Consider the following 25628-nt stretch of genomic DNA (forward strand, 5'->3'; position numbering starts at 1 on the left):
TGCAACATGTGCATATAAAAAGAACATGTATTATGCAGCTTTTAGGTACACTGTTCTATAAATGTCAATTAGATCAAGATGGTCAATAACATAATTCAGATCTATATCATTAATTTTTCATCTACTTGTCCTATCAATTACTGAAAGGGTGGGGTAAAATCCCCAACTATAACTATGGATTTGTCTACTTCTCTCTTTAATTCTGTCAATTTTTTTCTTTATGAAGTTTCATATTCTGTTATTAAGTGGATTTACATTCATGATTGTTAAGTCTTTCTGATAAATTGAACATTATATAAAATGAAATGCCCCCTTTATTTCTGCTGATCCCCTAGTCTTAAAGGCTACTTTGTCTGACATTAATACAGCCACTCAAGCCTTCTTATGATTAATATTTGCATGGTATCTTTTTACAATCCTCTTACTTTCAACCTATCTTTGTCTCTATAAGTATATCTCTTTTAGACAGCATATAGTTGGGTCTTGCTTTCTTATCACTCTGATAATCCCTGCCTTTCAACTGGAGTTTCATTTACTTTGAAAATGGTGAAACGCTTAGATGTAAGTCTATCATTTTATTGTTTTTCTGTTTGTCTCCTTTGACTTTTTCTTTTTCCTCTTCCTTTTCTCTTGCCTTCTTTTTGGTTAATTAAATATTTTTCAGAATTCCATTTTAATGTACTTACTGACTTTTCAGCTATATTTCTTTGCATTTTTAAGTGGTTGTTCTAAGGAATGCAATATATGTCCTTAAACTTTCAAAGTCTAGTTAGAGTTCATATTTCATTAATTCACCTAAAATCTAAGAACTCTGCATCCATTTGGTTCATTTACCAATTATCCACACTATAGTTATCATATGTAGTACATACACCTACCTTCTTAACTCCACAATAAAATGTGATTATTTTTGCTTTAAAAACTCATATACATAAGAAATTAAGAGGAAAAAATGGTTTTATATTTACTCATGTATTTACCATTTCTGGTGCCCTTCATTCCCTCCTGAAGCCCATCCAGTAGCATTCCATTTCAACTTGAAGAATTTCTTTTAGTATTTTTTAAAGTGCAAGTCTGCTGGAAACTTTTTCTTGAAAGTTTTCTTTTATCTAAAAAGTTCTTTATTTTGTCCTCATCACTGAAGGATACTTTCAATGGATATACAATTCTGGGGTGACAGTTCTTCCTTAGGCACTTTAAAGATGTCATTCCACTGTCTTCTGGCCTTGAAGTCAGGAGTCATTTGAGCTATTTTTCCCCTGTATGTAATGCTTTGTTTTTCTGTGACTGATTCCAAGATTTTCTCTTTACCTTTGGTTTTCAGCCATTTGACTATTATGTGCATCAGTGTATTTTTCCTTTGTATTCATCTTGCTTGCTGCTTTTATTGAAAATGAAAATTTATCTCTTTCTCCAAATTTTGGAAATTTTCAGGTAATTATTTAAATACAATTTCTGCCCCATTCTCTCCTCTACTTCTGGGAACCCAATTACACATATGTTAACCCTTTTGGTTCTTTTTATAAATTACTAAACTTTAATCAGGTACTGTTCCCCCCCCCTCTATATTTCAGATTGGATAATTTCTATTAATTATCTTCAAGTACACTAACATTTTTTTCTCCTATCACCTAGCTCCAATCTGTTTAAGTGTATAGTTTCCATTTGGTTCCTTTTTAGTTTAAATTTCTCTGCTGAAATTTCTTACTTGTTCATTCATTATGAACATATTTTCCTTTATAGACTTGATCACAGTTATAACAGCTGCTTTAAAATCCTTGTCTGTTTAACCTAACATCTGGGTCACCTCACAGTTGGTCTCCATTTATTGCTTTTTCTCCTGAGTATGGGTCCTGTTTTCCTATTTCTTCAGGTGTTTAGAAATTTTGGATTATATTCTAGACATTGTGGATGATTTGCTTACTTGTAATCTTTCTTGGAACAGTACTGATTTTTGTTTGTTGTAGCAAGCAATTAATTTGGCTAGACTCAAACACCAAACTCTGTCTTCCATGTAGTGGGCAGTAGCTAGAATCTCTATTCAGCTCTTTTATCCTTAACTGGGCTGTTAGTAATCTGTCCCACATATGCATCATTCAGAAATCAGTCAGAAATGTGGGTGGAGTTTATAAACATAAATAGGGGATCCTCCTTTCTGGTTCTTTCCTTTCCTACATTTCCCCCTACTTCCTTTCCTGCTTCTATGGTCACCCTATCCTCTAGCCTCTGGTTTTGCAAACCAGTAAGACTACAGATTTCTATCCAAGTTTTAGCTGCCCCTCATGGCAACCAAATGGGGTCTATTCAAGGGCTAAAAGCTACAAAAAGTGGAAAGAAACTCAGTGCCATTCCTGTTTCACAAGTGTAGACTCCTAGTTTCTGCCAGGTCACTTCTCCATAGCCTTCAGGTAGTTGTTATTTGTGTTTACTTCAGAGTTTATGGTCGTTAACTGCTGGAAGGTTTGGTATGATTGGGAGTACTTTGCCATTCAGTTATCAGTATTTGCTTATTCAGTTACTCAATTTCATTTTTAATGGAAGCCAAATAAGGAAAGCACACCATGACTGTTTTCTGAATGTTTCTGCATTCAATAAATAGCAATATATACCTCCACGCCCCCTCCCCCCCCAAAAAAAACCTACACACACAAAAAAAACAGATGCCAGCATTCATTTACTTGCATTTCTATTCCACCAAAAATTCCCTACTGGTGGCAAAATAAAATGAGTTTAAAAAAAAAAAAACTGAAAGTATGGAACCCACTGATCTTTAAACATTCTTGTTGTTTAACTTTTTGTTGTTGTTGTTGTTTGTTTGTTTGTTTTTTAATTTCCAAATTACAGCAGTATACTCTAGGAAGTCTATTCCTTGACTTAAACCTGAAGAAAACTTACAAACATTTCAAGTCAAGCTACAAACTTGATTTCTCCAGTTCTGCATTTTATTAAATGGTATCATGACATTTTCCTTCTTTAAAGAAAAATTTAGATTTATGCCTTAAAGGGCTTGGGTGGGAAACCAAGTTGTCTTAGTTAATTCCTAAATGCAAAACAAAAAGCTGGATATAGAAGGTTTTGTTCTTACTGCTGTTCATTTTTGTTGTTGAAAGAGGTACAGCATGAAGGGGATGCATCTAGTGTCTCAAACTATGACCAGAGGGTATGTGTACAGGTTCAAGAGTTTTCATTGTTGCAGTCTCTATTTAGACAAAGACATCTCAGCCCTTCCTCTAAGACCTTTCTCTCCTCTGCCAAAATGAAAAGCCCCATATATTCTGCACACTTCTAGTTCTTTGGCAAACTGAAAGCAGGTTGTACTCAGTCCCGTAAGGTGCAGAACTGCATGTTCCTGTGTTAAGACCAAAACATAAACTCTCATTTGAATCTAACAATAGTTGTTAGAAATCTGATTAAAACTTTGGTCACTCACACAGCGAAACAAGGATACTGATATTATTGGTTGAGATTATAAAACTATAGCTCTAATAATGTAAATCCCAACTTTAGTTGGTGAAAAGTGGCCACAGAATAGCATTTCAATAGAAAACATTCTTATGTTACCATTCAAGCTGAACAAGACTGAAAATGGTTACATAAAGCATCATGCTTTGTCTGTGTATGGTCACATATTTTGCACATGGAAAGAATTTCTCGGCTTTTAAAATTCAGTTACCGTGTTCTTCCTGTCAATAAGCATCTTCTTGTGTTTCCCCTACAGAAGTAGAAAGGACAACCGGGTTAGAGTATGATATTCAGGTATTCCCTTTGAATTCACACATACATAAACTGAAATTTTTACTCTAGAGACTCAACACGGATTTAGGCCAGGGAGGGCATCTTTGCGGAGAAAAGGCAGAGAGATGAATTGAGAACATTCTCAGAGAAAAGGAGAGTCCCGTGAGCTTAAAGGAGGCTCAATTAAAAAAAAAAAAAAAGGGAAAGGACAAATAAATTCTAGAGAAAAATCATAATTGCTTATATTTGCATATCTATTTACAAAGCAAATTAATTACTCCCCCAACAACCATATGAAGGCTATTATTAGCTTCATTATATAAAGAAAGGAGCAGAATAAGATGATTTTGAGACACACCCAAGGTCAGAGCTTAAAGAGTTTAAATTTGAACCCAGGGATTAGGTGTCCGAATACAGTGCTCTTTCTACTTTTACTGAACTACACTGGGAAAGGTAACTAATCTTAACTCTCATGGGGTTCAGAATAGATGCTCATCAAAAACAGCTTATCAACAATTAAAAAAAAAAAAACCTCTTCAAAAGAGATAGTCTCCATTGTCTCTAAACTGGGTTTGGCTCTAACCACAGGAATTAAACACCATTCATGGTTAAACTGACTTTGATTTTCTTTTAAATTCTCTCTCATTCAATTTTCTTTCCCTCAACACCGAATTTTTCTTTTCAGATTTCCCAAGTTTCACTTGTACTCATTTGTGTATGTATATATTTAGTTCTGTACAATTTTATCACCTGGGTAGGTTCATGAATCCACCACAGATAAGATACTGGACACTTCCATCACCACAAGGATCCCTTTTATAACCACATACTCCTTTCTTAACCCCTGGCAACCACTATTCTGTTCTCTATTCTAAAATTTTGTCCTTTCAAAAATGTTACATAAATCCAGTAACACTGTATATAATCCTTGGTGTTGGCTTTTTAAAAAGATAGATGAAGATGCTGGGTGTATTTATACAAAATTAACTGAAAACTGCTAAGTCTTCACCAAGATGTTTTGTCTTTCCCTTCCCACATTTACTATATATGCTACTGTAATATTATCACACTATGATCAGAAAGTCTCAAGATCATTTTAATTTTTTCATCCAGATGGTTTTCTCTAGTTCAGCTGAACTCCTTTCCAACTAAACAGTTTCAGAGAAAGGAAAGAAAAAGTTTTTAAGTTTCTTGCAAAGTTACTCTGATGAAAGCAGAGCCCTAATTGAAGACGTCTCATGTTAATGTGGAATTTTTGAGCATTTTGAAGATAATAATTTTCAGAAATATTCTCTTTTTTGTGTGTGGGGCTGGGGAGGACTCCATTTGGATGAAGTAAATGAAATTATGAGGTTTGAAGTTTTAAGGTAGAGAATGAGATTTACACCCCAGGTCAACTTTTCTATTGTTGATTTAGGGTGACAAAGAAGTTATTTGTAATATACCAAGCAAACACAGCAGAATTTCACCATATAAAGTACTACATGGTCTAGGAAATGCTGTGAATTAAATCATGATTTATAAAGCAAATCCAGTACCCCAAAATACTAATATATAGTAGAGTAAGGCTACTAAATGGTAAATTCTTATCTATTTCAAAGATTAGTCTTTGTAATAGATTAGTCTTACGTATGTGCATGTGCATAAAGTTCTGATTGATATATATAAAATAATTATTTATTTAGCACCAAATATGTGTCTAGTACTTTCCAGGCCCACAGTACTTCAGTAAATTGCAATCTTGGCTTCACATTATAATCACTGGGGCAGCTTTTAAAAAGTACTTCAAACCCAGAATCCACGAATCTTGAAGACGATTGTATAAAAATGTAGTTTATAAGGGGTGACAATGTGATTGGGAAAGCCATATGGACCACACTCCCCTTTGTCTAGTTTATGGATGGATGAGTAGAAAAATGGGGGAAACAAACAAACAAACAAACAAACAAAGGCACCCAGTGTTCTTTTTTACTTTAATTGCCCTTTTTCACTTTAATTATTATCCTTGTTATTTTTGTGTTTGTAGTAATGAAGGTGTCAGGGATTGATTTTGGGGATAAATGCATAACTATGTAATGGTACTGTGAACAACCGAATGTACGATTTGTTTTGTATGACTGCATGGTATGTGAATACATCCCAATAAAATGAATTAAAAAAAAAAAGACATTAGGGGCCATCTGAAAGTTTTTCCTACCAGCAGAAGAAGGAAAATTTGAATATTAAAAAATAAGGATTACAGTGTACTGAATTATATCAACTAAATAAAAATACAAGCATTCATAATGATCCTTTAAAAATAAAAAAAAATAATAACTTTAAAAAAAAAAAAAGTACCCCAGTTTGAAGATGAGGCTAGCACATAAACATTATGTATACGATCCTTAGGTGTTATTAATATGCAGCCAAGGTTAAAATTACCGCTGTCCTGTAAGATAAGATCCTTACCCTGTCTGCCAAGTAAGTGTGAGTAGGTGGGGACGGCAGGGGGAGGGGGAAGGGAAGGCAGGCAAAGTTAACCTAAAATAAACGATTAGAGAATAATTAGTTTGAAAATGGTTACAACAATAAATAAAGGATTTGCAAGAGGGAAGACTTCAATCCAGATTGAAAAGAACAGATTTATTGGAAGACATAAGGGCTTTTTCTTCAATACATGTTTTTTTATTTGTGCCTACTATGTGATAGGTTCTTGATACAAAGATCAACATAACAAAGTACCTACTCTTAAGGAATCAACTCGTAAAGTAGACAGACAAGTTAGTAAAGAAACAATTATAATACAATATGGGAATCTAAATCAGAGTGAGCAATAAGAAGGCTGAGAGAACTTCCTCGTAGGTTAGAGGAGGAAGACCATAGCTAGAAGAAGAATTTGAATAGGATAAGGAGGCATGAAAGGGCAAGTAGATATGGTCTGACTGTCAATGGGTTGGTGTGGAAAAGTGGAGGTCAGGCTAAAGAAGGTAGGCAAAAAGTAGATCATAAGGTCCGTTCTTTGCTAAAACTAATCCAGAGCAATTAAATATAATGCAAAAACCAAAAAGGAACTGCTAAAAAACTATGATAGTCAAAGAGATTTTAAGACTTACATTCATAAAATATGAAAACTAATCAGAAAGAAAAATAATTCTTGTAATATTAAAAACATACTTGACAAAATAAAACAGTAATTCGAACAACCCTCCCCCCTGTGCTTGTACTGAATAACAAAATAGATAAGGTGAAGACCAATTTAGAATTTTAGAAGACAAAGTTCAAGAAATCTCCCAGAATTTGAGCTAAAAGACAAAGAGATCAAAAATAAGAGAGAAAAGGGGAGAAAAATAGTTCCCACGGTTGAAAAGCTTAAATTTAAATCTTTAGACTGAAAGGACTACCCACTGCAAAACCAACATAATGGAAAATAACAAGAACACATTCTGGTAAAAGATATGAACACTAAGATAAAGAAACTTTGTAAAAGTTTCCAGAGATGAAAAACTTTAAAAGTTTACATATAAAAAGTAAATCCAAATATATCTTTCATTAGAAGCTGCACACTAATAAGTACTTAATCAACAGGGTAATCACCACAAATTTACAGAGAAAAATTATAAAACCACATATTTCCTGACAACAGATCATGGAATTTCAACAAATGGCTAAAATCTGTGTATTTTCAAGAATCCTTCAAAAAGTACACATATCTTAAAAATATTACAGATTACTCTAAATAACTAAAGCACCTAATTTTGATAATCAATTACTGAACTGAATGGTAATGCAGTTATGTCTCAGGGGCTACAAAAATACATGGAACAAAGTAGCCTTCATTGCTATGTTAATTGATTTCCAATATCTATTTTCTGTCCTTTCCCTCTATTTTCCCTCCCCCTATTTTTCCCTTGTATATAGGCTATCAGTTGTCATTTCTTACCATTCTGTGTATTTATTTTGTGACTTACGTCCCCTCCACCTTTTCTAATCTGATCATTCTAATGTGTTTTGGCTAACAGATCATGTCTGTTAAAACTGTGTCTCAAGTAAAAATGCTCAAATCAAGGGCCTTCCTATAAGAAGAATAAAGTTTAGGGCATCTGCTGAAATTGCTCAAAGATCTTTATGGTTAATTTGTGTTTTTTTCTGGAAATCTTACCAAATATCGAGAGTCAATGATAAACTCTGGGGAAATGAGATAATATATTGTGTTTTCTGCAAGGACCCATCTATCAGATTTCACGAGAAGACATGTAAAGTCTCTCTCCTTTTGCATACATTTTTTCTGATATTAGGATCTAGCCCTATTAAATTTATGGGATTATCAAGTCCCCACCTGTCCCGGAAGAGGCGTGTTGCCAGCATATAGTTCATGGAGGTTTTGTGCTCGAGGTAGAAACTGAAAAACAAAAAAAGAATCTCATTATTTCCTCAGTCTATTCCAAGAGGAAAATGTAAAAATAAAATCATGACTCAAGCACAGAGGTGAGGTTACTTATAGCTTACTGTTTTCCAAAGATATATGGCAAAAAGAATACACAGTGGCTCAAATTAAAATTATAAAAACTAGAGTAGCAGCAGACAGCCTAAAATTAAAATAATAAAAGAAAAAGAAGACTTAATATACAAAATAAGTAAAAAGCAGGACTTCATGGATTAATAAAAGGTGATAAATAACTGCAAATAATAATAAATATCATCACCAATTTTTAAAGTCAACCTCCCTTCTGGAAAGAGAAATTAAAGACTTCCAATGACCAACACTCAAATTAATCTTTTATTAGACTTTCCTTCTGGGATTTGGCAACTGTGACCAACAAGTAATTTTACATCTCCATAAACAAAAGCACTATGGCATAAAATTCTGATATTATCCCATGGTTTACTACACTGAAAACAACTAAAAGAAAATTTAAGACCCTCTATAACAAAAAGTTCCAAGCCAAAAAGAGATTAGAGCAAAACAAATGTAAAAAAGACAGAATCTGATTAAAAATGATTGAAAGATAAAAACAAAACAACCATCAAGAAACAATGCATGTGATTAAGACGGCAGAGTAAGATGCTTCAGGGCTCTGTCCGCCCTGATACAAGCTTTAAACTACTAGCAAGAACTGGAGAAAACATCTTTCCCAAAGCACCAGAAACAGTTAAAGGACTGAAGTAACAGAGTGAGTGCCAAATCAAGAAAAGGGCTACTTAAAGCAATAGGATTTCCTGGCACTCTGGCTGGCCCTTCCCCACCCCTCATGGGCCCAGGTCAGCATGGAGCCAGCTCGTGCTCCCAGTGCAGATCCTTGGTCTTGGTGCCAAAGGGAGCACAGTAACTCTCGTGCACATACTGGGAAAATGTATGTCTTGCCTAACCTGTCTGGTGGTGGCCTAAGGACTCACTGTACCAGCAATTGCCCTCTGTGTAGAAGCTAGCTCACCAACGTCTCCTACAGAAGAACACTGTGGGAGGGAAGTAAAGTTCTGGTGCCTAAGGCAAGTGTCTACTGGTTTTAGAGTATAAAGTGCAGTCCCCAGAACCATGAGAAAACTGTTTCCTAGGGAGGACAGAACATATATATCCAAATCCATGTAAATGGAGGAAAGCCCATGGCCACATGCACATGCCCAAGACAAGACATATGCACAGAAAAGATCAGGGTACCCCTATGTTTTGATGTCTAGCTATTCTACAAACTCACTGTACATAAAAGCCCTGAAGGAGAGCACTTATACAGGTCAACATTCAAAGACTGGGAAAGGTATTTTCTCTTATTCCTTCTTTTATTTATTTGTTTTTTTGTTAACTCCAGGCATTCAAGGAAATCTTTGTCATAATACTAGAAGGATATAAGTTTAAAGGAGTAGACACCACAGAGTCTAAATTTCAGTAAGAACACATTAAAATATCAAAATATCCAGGCTTCAACAAAACATTACAAAACATATAAAGAAACAAGAAGTGATGGCCCAGGCAAAGGTGAAAAGGAAAGCATTAGAAACCACCAATGAAAACCAGACGTGAGACATAACAGACAAAAACTGAAAAAATGGTCCTAAGTATGCTCAAAGAACTAAAGGAAACATGGACAAAGAACTAAAGGAAAATAGGAAAACCATAAATGAAGACAGAGTATGTCAATATAGAGACGTAAATTATGAAAAGGAAACAAACAGAACTGAAGACCACAGTAACAGAAATAGAAACTTCCCCTGAGGGGTTCAACAGCAGATTGGAGCTGACAGAAGAATCAGTGAACCTGAAAATAGAACAATTGAAATCATGCAGTCTGAGAAGCACAAGGAAGAAAGAATGAAATAAAGGGAAGAGTGCCTGAGGAAACTGTGGGACACTATCAAGTGTACTAATACACACATTGTGGGAGTCCAAGAAGAAGAAAGAGAAAGGCACAGAGAGAATGTTCAAAGAATTAATGGCTGAAAACATCCCAAATTTAATATAAGACATGTTTATACACACACAAGATACTCAATGAACTCCAAATAGACCCACACCACAGCATATTTATTATCAAACTGCCAAATGACAAATATAGAGGGAATTCTGAAGGCCACGAGAGAGAAGCAACCTATCACGTACAAGGAAGCCTAATGCTGTTTTCTCATCTGAATCAATGGAGGCAGTATAAGGATGAAATATTTAAAGTGCTGAAAGCACAAAACTGCCCATTAAGAATTCTATTTCCAGCAAAACTGTCTTTCAAAAATGACACAGCGATTAAGACATTCTCAGATAAACAAAAGGTGAAGGAGTCTGTTACTACTGGACTGACTCCCCAAGAGGTGCTAAAGAGAGTTCTTCAGTTTGAAAGGAAAGAACAATAGACAATAGATCAAAGCCACACGAAGAAAAAAAAATCTCTGATAAGGATAACAGCAAGGGTAAATATAAAAGCCAGTGCTATTGTATTTTTAGTATGTAACTCCACTTTTACTTCCTATAGGCTATAAAAGGCATACACATAAAATGTATTGAGAAGTCACTGGTTTTGGATTCAAAATGTGTAATCATGTAATTTGCAGCAAGAACTCCATAAAGATCAGGGGACACGGGGTATATGAACAGAGTTTGTGTATACTACTGTTAGTCTCAAAACAAACAAGATTTTTACCGATTTAGGATGTTAAATTTAAGCCCCATGGTAACAACAAAGAAAATATCAGGGTATATGCAAAAGCTCATCAAGACAGAAAGTAAAGTACAAGTTTTCGGGACAAAGGGCAAAGGGAATGGGGAGTTAACGAAACATAGGTATAGGGTTTTTGTTTGGGGAAATTGGACCGTTTTGGTAATTGGCGGTGAGGGTACCAAACACTTGGGAGTGGATGAGATGGCAAAGTTTATGTTGTATATGTGACCCCACAAAAGAGGGAGGGGGGAGGGTAGGAAGGGGACAGGGAGGAAAGGAGGGAGGGAGGGAGGGAGAGAAAGAAAAACAGACAGACAGAAAGAAACAAACAGCAACTAAAGAGACAATGACAGTTAAATGCATTACATGATCCTGGACAGGATCTAATCAGGGAGGAGAGAAGGCTCAAAAGGATATTATTGGGAGAGAGGGAAGATGGCGGCATAGAGAGGAGTGGAAGCTAAGTAGTCCCCCTGGAACAACTGAAAAAAAACAGAAATAACCAGCAAATAATCCAGAATAATTGAAGGAGGACAAACGACATCGTCCACTCATCACACACCAACTTGAATTGGGAGGAATGCCTGAGATCGCAGCATAAAATCTGTAAGTAAAACCTGTGGATCCAAGTCGTGAGACCCCCTCCCCCACAACCCAAGCTACGAAGCCTCGGGGTGCCAGAGAGAAGCTCTCTCCCAGCAAGCGAATATAGCTCAGCTGAGTTCCAACTGAGGTTTTAAGTAGCAAGTGTGGACTGCTCATTACAGGTACAAATCCCCAAAAAACAAACAGAGGCTTTGGGTGACGACTGACCTTGGAGAGCCAGAGGGTCGTCTTGGACTTGGTCTGAAGGGGAATATCTGTTTCTTTTTCGGTTCAGTGGAGAAAGCCCCAGCCATTTTCAGTTCCCAGTGCTGTGACTCAGAGAAAGGTGGAGATAGCACAAGCAGAGAGAGACCATTGAAATGCTAATGACCTCCCCCTAGGGGGTCTATCTTCTCTAAGCGGGAAGGGGTGGGGACCTTTCCATTCAGAACCAGACCCCAGAGCCTGGGGGAACACGGCCACACCTCCTCACACCAGTCAAAAATTATAGGCTAACAGGCACCACCTGCTGGGCAGAAAAGCACAGTGACCTGAGGCATCACAGGGTGTACCAACTTTCTAAGACACACCTTCAGGGAAACTGGATACTGAATATTTCTTCCCTCTGGGACCTGAGCCTGTTCTGCTCTGGGAAAACCTGATTGGGGTAACCAAGGAAACCATGCCTAGACAACAGAAAATTACAACCTACACTAAGAAAAACGAAGTTATGGCCCAGTCAAAGGAACAAACATACACTTCAACTGAGACACAGGAATTTAAACAACTAATGCTAAATCAATTCAAAAAGTTTAGAGAAGATTTCGCAAAAGAGATAGAGGCTATAAAGAAAACACTGGGCATACATAAGGCAGAAATTGAAACATCAAAAAAACAACTAGTAGAATCTATGGAAATGAAAGGCACAACACAAGAGATGAAAGACACAATGGAAACATACAACAGCAGATCTCAAGAGACAGAAGAAAACACTCAGGAACTGGAGAATAAAACATCTGAAAGCCTACACGCAAAGGAGCAGATGGAGAAAAGAATGAAAAAATATGAGCAACGTCTCCGGGAACTTAAGGATGAGACAAAGTACAAGAATGTATGTATCATTGGTGTCCCAGAAGGAGAAGAGAAGGAAAAAGGGGCAGAAGCAATAATAGAGGAAATAATTAATGAAAATTTCCCATCTCTTATGAAAGACATAAAATTACACATCCAGGAAGTGCAGCGTACTCCAAACAGATCTGAATAGGCCTACGCCAAGACACTTAATAATCAGATTACTAAATGTCAAAGACAAAGAGAGAATCCTGAAACAGCAAGAGAAAAGCAATCCATCACATACAAAGGAAGCTTAATAAGACTACGTGTGGATATCTCAGCAGAAACCACGGAGGCAAGAAGGAAGTGGTGTGATATATTTAAGATGCTGAAAGAGGAAAACCGTGAACCAAGAATCCTATATCCAGCAAAGGTGTCCTTCAAATACGAGGGAGAGCTCAAAATATTTTATGACAAGCAGACAATGAGACACTTTGTGAACAAGACACCCGCCTTACAGGAAATACTAAAGGGAGCACTACAGAGTGACAGGAGAAGACAGGAGTGTGTGGTTTGGAACACAATTTTGGGAGATGGTACCACAGCAATGTAAGTACACTGAACAAAGATAACTATGAATACGGTTGAGAGAGGAAGGTTGGGAGCATGTGAGACACCAGAAGAAAGGAGGAAAGATAAAGACTGGGACTGTGTAACTTGGTGAAATCTAGAGTATTCAACAATTGTGATAAAATGTACAAATATGTTCTTTTACGAGGGAGAACAAGCAAATGTCAACCTTGCAAGGTGTTAAAAAAGGGGAGGCATTGGGGGAGGGATGCAATCAACGTAAACTAGAGACCGTAACTAACAGAATCATTGTATTATGCTTCCTTTAATGTAACAAAGGTGATATACCAAGGTAAATGCAGATAAGAGGGGGGGATAGAGGAGGCATGTTAAGACACTTGACATTGGTGGTGTTGTCTGACTCTTTACTCTACTTTGATTCAAGGTTATCTTTCCTTTTGCTGCTTCCTAGCTGTCATTTGTTTTTCCTCCTTCTTTTGCCTCTCTGCCTTCTTTGACTCTCCCTCCTGCCTTCTGGAAGAAATGTAGATGCCCTTATATAGATAGTGGTGAAGGTGGTGAACACATAAATATATGACCAGACAGAGAACCATCGATAATTTACTTAGGATGGAATATATGGTGTGTGAACAAAACCATATTAAAAAACAAATAGGTTGATGACAAAACCTCGAGGGCAATATACTGAGTGAAATAAGCCAGACATAAGGACAAATATTGCAGGGTCTCACTGATAGGAACTAATTATAATATGTAAACTCACAGACATGAAATATAAGGTACCAAGATATAGGACGAGGCTAAAGAATGGGGAGTGGTTGCTTAGTATGAGCAGAACGTTCAACTAGGATGAACTTAAATGTTTGGAAAATGAACAGAGGTGTCAGTAGCAAGATGTGAGAATAACTAACACTGCCGAATGGTGCATGAATGAGGTAGAAAGGGGAAGCTCAGAGTCATATATGTCACCAGAAGGAAAGTTGGAGGTCAAAAGATGGGAATGTATAAAACTGAATTCTATGGTGGGCAATGTCCATGATTAATGGTACAAATATTAGAAATCTCTTCCATGAACCAGAACAAATGTATGACAATACAATTAGAAGTTAATAATAGAGGAGCATATAGGGAGGATACATATATCTATTGCAAACTATATACTACAGTTAGTAGTATTTCAACATTTTTTCATAAACAGTAACAAATTTACTATAACAACACTACAAATCAACAATTGAGGAGGATTGGTTAGGGATATAGGAGGATTCGAGTTTCCTTTTCTTTTTCTCTTTTTTCATCTTTCACTTTATTTCTTGTCTGGAGTAATGAAAAGTTTCTAAAAATTAAACAAAAATTAAGTGCAGTGATGGATGCACAGCTGTATGAGAGTACCAGGGGCAACTGACTGTACACTTTGAATCTTTGGATAATTGTATGGTATCTGAACAATCCCAATAAAAATTAAAAAGGAAAAAAAAAGGATATTATTGGTATATATGAAAAAATTTGAGTATAGACTGGAAGCTTTATACCAATGTTAAATTTCTTGAAACGAATAACAGCATTTAAGGCAGATACATGAGTGAATATCCTTGTTCTTAGGAAATGTACACAGCAGTATTAAGTATTCAAGGAACATGAGATATAAAACTTACACTCAAGTGTTCAGAAAATAGATTGATAAATAGATGACAGATAGATGGATAGATAGACTGAATGTTATGGCAAATGTGACAAAATGTTAAAATGGGTATATCTGGGTATCTGGGGTGATAGGGGTGTGTTGGAGTTCTCTGTATGTGGTTTGCATTATTTCTGCAACTGTAGTAAGTTTGGAAATATTTCAAAAAAAAGTTTAAGATTAAAAAATATATATCAGTAACAACAACCAAAAAAAGAAAAATTTATACCTAGGGGAAAGAAGTGAAATTAAGCTGAGAATAGGAAATGCCTATAGGGCATAAAAATGTATCTGGGAGACTGTTTCAATCATGTTATTCCTTAGTCTAAGACCTTTCAAAGGCTCCCTGATATCTACTGCAGGAGGAATAAACTGGAAGACAATAGGGTACAGGAATTGAAAAGTGTAAGGAAAATGGGGCACTGAGTGAAGGAGAGAATTTAAACAAATCATAAGATCTGGGAAGAAAATTCTACACAAAAACAAACAGAACAGATCAAGATTCCCAGGTAAGGAAGAGAGGAAAAGAAGCTTTCTCCCGGAGGTAAAACAATTACACATAAAGTACTATCTTAAAAATTATGCACATATCTAGGGCAAGAATCAGATGAAGAAGAGCTGAGTAAATCTAATCAGTTAAACAGGCAATTCTAAGTCTAAAGTACAGAATAAATTTAACCAAGCAACAAAGAAGAACTTTAACATAAAGCCAATCAACAAAAAACACTAAACAAGAGAAAGGGATTCACCTTCAGAGTTATCTCATCAAGGCAATCAGATACCTAGACATCAACAAAAAATTACAAGTCATACTAAGAAACAAGAAGATATGGCACAGTTACGGGAACAAATTAAAAGTTCCGGTGAGACAGAATTTTGGAACAACTAATCAAAAAAGTTCAAACAAATCTCCTATATTAAAGGAGATGAAGGAAAATATATAGAGAGTTAAACAATATTAAGAGATAATGTATAAGCATAAAAAAGAATTTGAAAGAATGAAAAGAAACGTAACAGAAATTATGGGGATGAAAGGCAAAATAGTTGAGACTAAAAATACACTAGAGGCACACAACAGAAGATTTGAACAAGCAGAAGAAAGAATCAGCAAAGTAGAAGACAGAACAATCAAAATCATATAGTCAGAAGATAGAGAAAAGAACAGAAGAAACCGAGCAGTGTCTCAGGGATTTGAGTGAAAGCACAAAGCATGCAAACATATGTGTGCCAGTTTGGATATATTATGTCCCCCAAGAAAAAACCATGATCTTCTAATCCAATCTTGTGGGATATTTGGATTAGGTTGTTTCCATGAAGATGTGACTCACCCAACTATAGATGATAACTCTGAATTACCTCCATGGAGGTGTAGCCCCACCCATTCAGTGTGGGTCTTCATTAGCTTACTGGAGTCCTTTAAAAAGAGCCACACAGGCCCAGATCCTTGCTGATGATGACATTTAGAGATGCTTGGAGAATGCCATTTTTGAAACCGTAACCTAGGAGCTAGCAGATGCCAGCTACGTGCCTTCCCAGCTGACAGAGGTGTTCCAGACCCCTTTGGCCTTTCGCCAGTGAAGGTATACTTATATTAAAGCCTTAGTTTGACACTTTTCTGGACTCAGAACTGTAAATTTGTAACTTAATAAATCCCCTTTATAAAAGCCAATCCATTTCTGATATTTTGTGTGATGGCAGCATTAGCAAACTGGAACAATATGTGTCAAGAGTGTCCCAGAATGAGAAGGGAAAAGGGGCAAAAAGAAAATTTCAGGAAGTAATGATCGAAAATTTCCCCAACACTTATGAAAGACATAAACATACATGTCCAAGAAGCTCAGAATAATCCAAACAGAATATATCCTAATAAACCTACCCTGAGACACATATTAATCAGAATGTCAAATGCCAAAGACAGAGAATTCTGAAAGCAGCAAGAGAAAAGTAATTCCTTACATACAAGGGATCCTAAATAAGACTAAGTGCCACTTTCTCCTCAGAAACCATGGAGGCAAAAAGGCAATGGTATAATATCGTTAAGGTACTGAAAGAGAAAAATTACCAGCCAAAAGTTCTTTATCTGAATAAAGAAACTCAGAGAGTTTGTCAACAAAAGACGGGCCCTATAAGCATTACTAAAGGGAGAAACGGAGGTTGAAAGGAAAAGACAGGAGAGAGCAGCTTGGAGTAGTATGAAGAAATGAAGATTATCAGTAAAGGTAACTATAACGGTAAATTAAAACCCAATAGTAATATATCCTCAATATACAACTCTGTTCTTTAATTCCTATAAGAGTTAGAATATAATAGTACAAGAAAAAAGGCATATTCCCTGATAATGGTGTTCCAGTTTGCTAATGTTGCTGGGATGCAAAACACTGGAAACTGATTGGCTTTTATAAAGGGGGTTTATTTGGCTACACAGTTACAGTCTTAAGGCCATAAAGTGTCCAACGTAACACATCAACAATCGGTACCTGGAGGATGGCCAATGGCATCCTGAAAACCTCTGTTAGCTGGGAAGGCACATGGCTGATGTCTGCTCCAAGTTCTGGTTTCAAAATGGCTTTCTCCCAGGACGTTCCTCTCTAGGCTTCAGCTCCTCAAAAATGCCACTCTTAGTTGCTCTTGGGGCATTTGTCCTCACTTCGCTTCTCTGGAGCAAGAGTCTGTTTTCAATAGCTGTCTTCAAACTGTCTCTCATCTACAGCTCTTCTCTCAGCTCCTGTACATTCTTCTAAGTGTCCCTCTTGGCGGTAGCAAGCTTGCTCCTTCTGTCTGAGCTTATATCGTGCTCTAGTAAACTAATCAAGGCCCACACTGAATGAGCAGGGCCATGCCTCCATGGAAATTATCTAATCAGAGTTATCACCTACAGTTAGGTGGGTCACATCTCCATGGAAACACTCAAGGGATTCCAATCTAATCAATACTAATATGTCTGCCCCCACAAGACTGCATCAAAGAATGTGGCTTTTTCTGGGGGACATAATACATTCAAACTGGCACAAATGGACATGTAAAATATAAAGTAGTAAAGTGGAACAAAAACAACATAAAGAGGGGAAACAGAGGAATACGGGAGCACAGAACATGTATGGTATTGAAGCTAAATTGGTATCTTTTCAAATTACTAAGGTATAGATGTAAGTTATCCCAGGATAATCATAAAAAAAGTATTTTAAAAATATATAGAAAGAGAAATGAGAAAGAGATCAAATACTTCATAAAATATCAACTATACATAAAAGGAGGTAGCAATAAAGGAAAAAAAGAACAAAGAAAAAAGAAGATATGACATAAAAACAAAAATACAAAATGGCTAAAGTCAGTACTGCCTTTACAGGAATAACACTGAATACTAATGGACTAAAATATCCAATCAAAAGGCACAGATCAGCAGAATGGATTAAAAAAAAAAAAGGTCCATTAACATGTTTAGAAGAGACTCATCTTAGACCCAAAGACACAAGGTTGAAAGTGAAAGGTTGGAATAACATACTCCATGCAAATAGTAACCAAAAAGAGCTGGTGTAGCTATACTAATAGCACAAAAAAAGGACTTTAAGTCAAAGCTCTTTTAAAAGGCAATGAAAGACACTACATATTAATAACAGGGGCAATCCACCAAGAAGAAATAACAGTCATAAATATATATGTGCCTAACCATGGTGCCTCAAAATAAATGAGGAAAACACTGGCAAAACTCAAGGCAGAAATAGATACCTCTACAGTAATAGTTGGAGACTTCAAGACACCACTCTTATCAATAGACAGAACATCTAGGTGGAAGATCAATAAGGAAACAAAGAGCTTGAAAAATATGAAAAATGAACTACACCTAACAGATATATACAGAACACAGAACCCCCAAAACATCAGGATATATATTTTTCTTAAGTGCACTTGGATCATTCTCCAAGACAGACCAGAAATTGAGTCACAAAACAAGTCTCAATAAATTTTAAAAGGTTAAAATTATACAACACATCTTCTCTGAAAAGAATGAAATAAAGATGGAAATCAAAAACAGGAGAACTGGAAAATCAGCAAATACATGGAAGTTAAATAACAGTCTTACACAATCAGTGGATCAAAGAAGAAATTGCAAAAGAAATCAGTAAATAACTTGAGATGAATGAAAATGAGAACATATCAAAACTTATGGGATGCAGCAAAGACACTGTTGAGAGGGAAATTATAACCCTAAACACATTAAAAAAGAAAAAAGAGCTAAAATCAAAGACCTTAACTACACACCTGGAGGAACAAGAAAAAGAACAGAAAACTAATCCCAAGCAAGCAGAACAAATGAAATAACAAAGATTAGAGCAGAAATAAATGAAACAGAAAATAAAAAACCATTAGAGAGAATTTACAAAACCAAAACTTGGGTCTTTGAAAAGATCAACAAAATTGACAAACCCTTAGCTAGACAGAGAAAAAATGAGAGAAGGCAGAAATAAGTAAAATAAAAAATGAGAGGGGGAACATTACTACTGACTTCACAGAAATAAGAATCAGAAGAGGAAATTATGAACAACTGCATGCCAACAAATTAGACAACCTAAATGAAATGGACAAATTCCTAGAAACACACAAACAACCTACTCCAACTCTAGAAGAAATAGAAAATCTCAACAGACCTACTACAAGTAAAGAGAATGAATCAGTCATCAAAAACCTCCCAAAAATGAAAGCCCAGGACCAGACGGCTTCACTTAAATTCTATCAATCATTCCAAGAAGAATTAATACCAACACTGCTCAAACTCCTCCAAAAAACTGATGAGAAGGGAATAATACCTAACTCACTCTATGAGGCCAACATCACCCTCATACCAAAATACTACAGGAATGACTATGGTTCATTAAGTTTCTTGGAGTATGGGAGGAGCATGTTGGAAACAATGTAGTTATTTTAGGATATTTGTTTTTCTTATTCCTTTGCTTTGCTTTGAAATTTTTTTTTTTTAAGTTTTGACAAAGTTTAAAAAAATACTACATGAAAAGAAAATTACAAAACAATTTCTCTTATGAATATAGATGCAACAATTCTCAACAAAATATTTGTAAATTGAATCAAAAAGCACATTAAAAGAATCATACACCATGATCAAGTGGGCTTCATCCCAGTTGTGCAAATGGTTCAACATAAGAAAATCAATTAATGCAATACACCACATAAACAAAACAAGGGACAGAAAAACACATGATCATCTCCATTGATGCAGAAGAGGCATTTGATAAAATTCAGCATTTTTTCTTGACAAAATAACTTAGAAAAATAGGAATAGAAAGAAATTTCCTCAACATGATAAACGGCAGGTATGAAAAATCCATAGATAACATCATACTTAGTGACGAAAGACTGAAACCTTTCCCTCTAAGATCTGGAACAAGACAAGGATGCCTACTGTCACCACTGCTATTCAACACTGTACTGGAAGGTCTAGCCAGAGAAATTAGGCAAAAAAAAAAAAAAAAAAAAAAAAGAGAGAGACTTCAAACTGGAAAGAAAAATGTAAAGCTTTCACTATTTGCATATGACAATGATCCTATATAGAGAAAGGCCCCCCAAAAATCCTACAACAAAGCTACTAGAGCTAATAAACAAATAGAGCACAGTGGTGGGGTACAAGCTCAACAGGCAAAAATCAGTAGTGTTTCTATACACTAGGAATGAGCAATTGGAAGAGGAACAAGAAAAAAAATCCACTTATAATAGCAACTAAAAGAATACAATATCTACGAATAAATTTAACCAAGGATGTAAAGGACTTATACATAGAACACTACAAAACACTGCTAAAAAAAAATCAAAGAAGAACTAAATAAATGGCAGGGCATTCCTTGGTCATGGATTGGAAGACTAAATACCTTTAAGATATTAATTCTACCCAAAATGATCTACAGATTCAATGCAATACCAATTAAAATCCCAACAGCCTACTTTCAAAAATGGAAAAGCCAATCATCAAATTTATTTGGAAGGGTAAGGGGTCTCTAAAAGCCAAAACTTCTTGAAAAAGAAGTTGGAGGACTCAGTCTTCCTAACTTTAAAACATTACAAAGCTACAGTGGACAAAATAGCATGGCACTGGCATAAGAACAGATATATTGACCATGGAAAGAAATTAAGAGTTCAGAAATAAACCCTCACATCTATGGCCAACTGATTTTTGAAAAGGCTGCCAAGTCCACTCAACTGAGAAAGAATAGTTCGTTCAACAAATGGTGCTGGGAGAATTGGATAAACATGTTCAAAATAATGAAAAAGGACCCTTATCTCACACTATATACAAAAATTAATTCAAAATGAATTAAAGACCTAGATATAAGAACCAGGACTATAAGACTCCTAGAAAAAAATGTAGGGAAGTAACTTCAGAATCTTGTGTTAGGCAATTGTTTCTTAGACTGTATACCCAAAGCATGAGCAACATAGGAAAAAAACAGATAAATGGGACCTTCTCAAAATTAAAAACTCATGGGCCTCCTCTCTCTCTACCTAAGCCGCCTTGGCAGGTGATCTCACTGCCCACCCTGCTACATGGGACCTGACTCCCAGGGGTGTAAATCTCCTTGGCAACGCAGGATATGACTCCCAGGGATGAATCTGGACCTGGCATCACGGGATTGAGAACATCTTCTTGGCCAAAAGAGGGATGCAAAATGAAATGAAGTGAAGCTTCAGTGCCTGAGAGATTTCAAATGGAGTCAAGAGGTCACTCTGGTAGACATTCTTATACACTATATAGATAACACTTTTCAGGTTTTGTTGTATTGTAATAACTAGAAGTAAATACCTGAAACTACCAAGCTCCAACCCAGCAGCCTTGACTCTTGAAGATGACTGTATAACAATAAAGATTACAAGGGGTGACAGTGTGATTGTGAAAACCTTGTGGATCACATTCCCATTGTCCAGTGTATGGATGGATGAGTAGATAAATGGGAACAAAGACTGAATGAGGAATAGGGTGGGATGGGGGGATGATTTAGGTGTTCTTTTTTATTTTTATTTTTTATTCTTATTCTTATTCTTTCTGGTATAAGGAAAATGTTCAAAAATAGATTGGGGTGATGAATGCACAACTATATGATGGTACTGTGAACAGCTGATTGTACACTGTGAATGATTGTATGGTATGTGAATATACCTCAATAAAACTGAATTAAAAAAAAAAAAGAAAAAACTTGTGGGCCTCAAAGGGCTTTTTCATGAAAGTAAAAAGAAAACCTAATCAATGGGAGAAAATATGTGGAAACCACATATCTAATAAGGATTTAACATCCAGCATATATAAAGACATCCTAAAACTCAACGATAAAAAGACAGACAACCCAATTTCAAAATGGGCAAGACTTTTAATAAAAATTAAATGATAAAGAACAGGACTGTAAAACACAGTGAAGCCTACTGTAGATGAGGGAATATAGCTAATGGTACAAGAATAAGCATGTTCTTTCATGAATTATAACAAATGTACAACATTAATACTAGGTGTTAATAATACGGTGGTATATGGGGAAAAATACAACTAATATAAACTATGTACTATTTTAATACTCTTTCGTGAATGATATAACAAAGGTAACTACTGTTAAAAATAAATAGTGGGTGACATCATCAACATGGCCACATAAAGAGCTATTAAAAACTTCTCAAGAATACTAAATTGTTTGAAATTCTGGAAGAGGATATAGACTGGAGAAGGACCCTGCAAATGACAAATTGAAGAGAAGAATATCAGGTAGGAATCTTCCATCCCAGTCCAGCTGGTCCTCTCCCCACCCCCTCACTCAGTCTCATGTGGGAAAGGCATGGAATCAGGAGATGGGACCCCTCCCACCAAGGACACAGACTACAAAATCTCTCACAGCAGTGAGACACACCCCCAACATTTGAAGACCCAGAGACAGGGGAAGACATTTCAAGGCCCAGGTCAATGAGGGACAAAGAGACAGAGAAAATGTGGACAGAAACTGTGTTTCCAACCCTGGGTCTGAAAGCCCTTCCGCAACCCCTCAGGAAAGCAGCAGCCAGCACCCATGTCCTTGCCTTAGGGACAGCCGGAGAACTGGGTGAGCCAAGGGAGTACTTTTCCACTGATGGAGACCCACATCCAGCTAGATGTTGGCCAGCAAAGTGAGGGCATGGGAAGCCTGCAGTTTCAGCTCACCTGTATAGATATAGGCTGTGCTCAGAGGCAAAGCAGTCTCTGAAGAGAATTAAGTTACCAAACAGCACCATCTGCTGGACAGTCCAGAAAGTGCAAGGGAACAGAAACACATAACAAGATGCTCCAGGCCCTTTATTAGGACCACAGGAGCTGGTTCACACACCCTGTACAGAAACCCAACCCTGTTTGGCTGAAAAATATGGAAGACCCAATTGTTAAAGCAGGGCTCTAAAACAAACCCAGGTCTTACTTGCCAGTGAAAAGCAAAGTACCACTGGAAGCCAGCAGATTTGTATTACCAAACAGTGAACTTGCTCGGTTGCCCACTGTCTACCTCTGTGCCAGATTGAATGTATTATGTTCCCCCAAACACCATTATCTTTGATGTAATCTTGTGTGGACAAACCTATCAGTGTTAATTAGATTGTAATTCTTTGAGTGTTTCCATGGAGATGTGCCCCACCCAACTGTGGGTGATGACTCTGATTAGATATTTCCATGGGGGCATGGCCCCACCCATTCAGGGTGGGCCTTGATCAGTGGAGCCATAAATGGGCTGACAAACAGAATGAACTCAGTGCAGCTGTGAGTGATTTTTTTTTTTTAAATTAAACTCAGTTTTATTGAAATACATTCGCACACCACACAATCATCCATGGCATACAATCCACTGTCCACAGCAAGATAACATAGTTATGCATTCATCACCACAATCTATCTCTGAACATTTTCCTTACATCAGAAAGAACCAGAACAAGAAAAAATAAAAGTGAAAAAAGAACACCCAAATCATCCCTCCATCCCACCCCATTTGTCCTTTAGTTTTTATCCCCATTTTTCTACTCATCCATACACTAGATAAAGGGGATGTGATCCACAAGGTCTTCACAATCATACTGTCACCCCTTGTAATCTACATTATTATACAATTGTCTTCAGGAGTCCAGACTGCTGGGTTGGAGTTTGGTAGTTTCAGATATTTACTTCTAGCTATTCCAATACATTAAAACCTAAGAGGTGTTATCTATATAGTGCATAAGAATGTCCACCAGAGTGACCTCTCGACTCCATTTGAAATCTCTCAGCCACTGAAACTATTTCGTCTCATTTTGCATCCCCCTTTTGGTCAAGATACTCTCAGTCCCACGATGCCGGGTCCACACTCATCTTCAGGAGTCATATTCTGCATTGCCAGGGAGATTTACAACCCTGGGAGTCGGGTCCCACATACGGGGGAGGGCAGCAAGTTCACCTGTCGAGATGGCTCAGTTAGAGAGAGAGAGGGCCACATCTGAGCAACAAAGAGGTACTCAGAGGGAGACTCTTAGGCACAACTACATGCAAGTTTAGACTCTCCTTTGCGGTAACGAGCTTCATAAGGGCAAGTCCCATGATCGAGGGCTCAGCACGTCAAACCGCCAGTCCCAATGTTTGTGACAACATCAACACCAGTCCAGGTGAGGATGTCCAACACATCCGCACCTTCCCCCAGATCCTTGGGGCTGGGGAGGGGGAGGCTGTAAATATATTTTTTATTATCTGCCCAAATTACTCTGGGATGTGTCACTATTTCACTCCAGCCTATACTAACCTACCGTATCTCACTTCCTATTCAAAGTTCCATGCAATTGTAGTGTTTGAACAAATCGACTGTAGAGCTGCATCGTTCGGAAAACTTAGATCCTGTATCAAACAGACATCTCTTCCCTTGGTCTCACACGGAAGTTGAAGTTTTAAAACACAATCAGTTTCAACCTTTACCCTTTGGCTAGGCTTGCCCTGGTCTTAACCAGACCTGCTTCATTCATATCACTAACTGAAGTCTGGGATCTTTTTCAGCTTTTTTTTTTTTTTTTTGACAGTGGCTGTATGCACTAATACTGACATTCATATCTGCCAAGCTCTAGCTGTGAGTTTCAGGTGTCTCGGAGATATGCATTGCTCCAGAGACCAATCAGGTTATACACTAGGGGATCAGCATCTCAAAGTTTAGAGATAAGCATTACAATTCAGGGATAGAGTTAACTGCTGTAAGAGCTTACAATCTAGGGATTATTACAATTACTATGTCCATGTTAGGCTATGTTCTAAGATTCAATTCTGAGTTTACGCATTGTAGTTAGTCCATATTGGTGAGGCATCCTCCCTCTCACCATGTTTTCTCCAACACTTTTACTCCTATATATATTTTTTCCTACAATTTTATAGAGTTATATTCACATACCATACATTTACCCACAGTGTACAATCTGTTGTTCATGGTATCATCATAAAGTTGTACATTTATCACCACAATCAGCACTTGAACATATTGATTACTATAAGAAAAATTGTTTTTTTTTTTAGCAATAAGAAAAAAATGATAAAAAGAAAAATAACATGTCATACAATACGATATACTAGTAAGGACAGCAAATAACACCACTACCAAGAATCCCATATTCCTCCCCTATATTCCCCTGTGAGTGATGTTTTGAAGAGGAGTACAGCCAAGAGGGACACTTTGAAGAAAGCACAGGAGCTGCAGATAAGAGACATTTTGAAGACAGCCGTTGAAAGCAGACTCTTGCTCTGGAGAAGCTGAGAGAGGACAAATATCCCAAGTGCAATTAAGAGTGACATTTTTGAGGAACTGCAGCCTAGAGAGGAACGTCCTGGGAGAAAGCCATTTGAAACC

General features: G+C 36.8%; 1 protein-coding gene across 15 annotated transcripts in view; it reads right to left on the reverse strand.

Annotated features, from left to right (window-relative positions):
* TTLL5 (tubulin tyrosine ligase like 5) overlaps positions 1-25628 on the reverse strand; it is a 362097-nt gene that overhangs the window by 218751 nt on the left and 117718 nt on the right. For 11 of the 15 annotated variants that reach the window (XM_037832244.1, XM_037832253.1, XM_037832249.1 and 8 more), the window contains 2 exons: positions 8051-8113; positions 3674-3712 (listed from right to left, as the gene is read on the reverse strand). The exons of 1 other annotated variant lie outside the window; for it this stretch is intronic. In XM_037832244.1, the coding sequence (XP_037688172.1) occupies positions 3674-3712; positions 8051-8113 (102 nt within the window). The remainder of the gene's footprint in view (positions 1-3673; positions 3713-8050; positions 8114-25628) is intronic. 3 more of the 15 variants (XM_037832245.1, XM_037832243.1, XM_037832240.1) reach the window with 1 other exon arrangement.

The sequence above is a fragment of the Choloepus didactylus genome, chromosome 4 (genome assembly GCF_015220235.1).
Source record: "Choloepus didactylus isolate mChoDid1 chromosome 4, mChoDid1.pri, whole genome shotgun sequence".
NCBI lineage: Eukaryota > Metazoa > Chordata > Mammalia > Pilosa > Megalonychidae > Choloepus > Choloepus didactylus.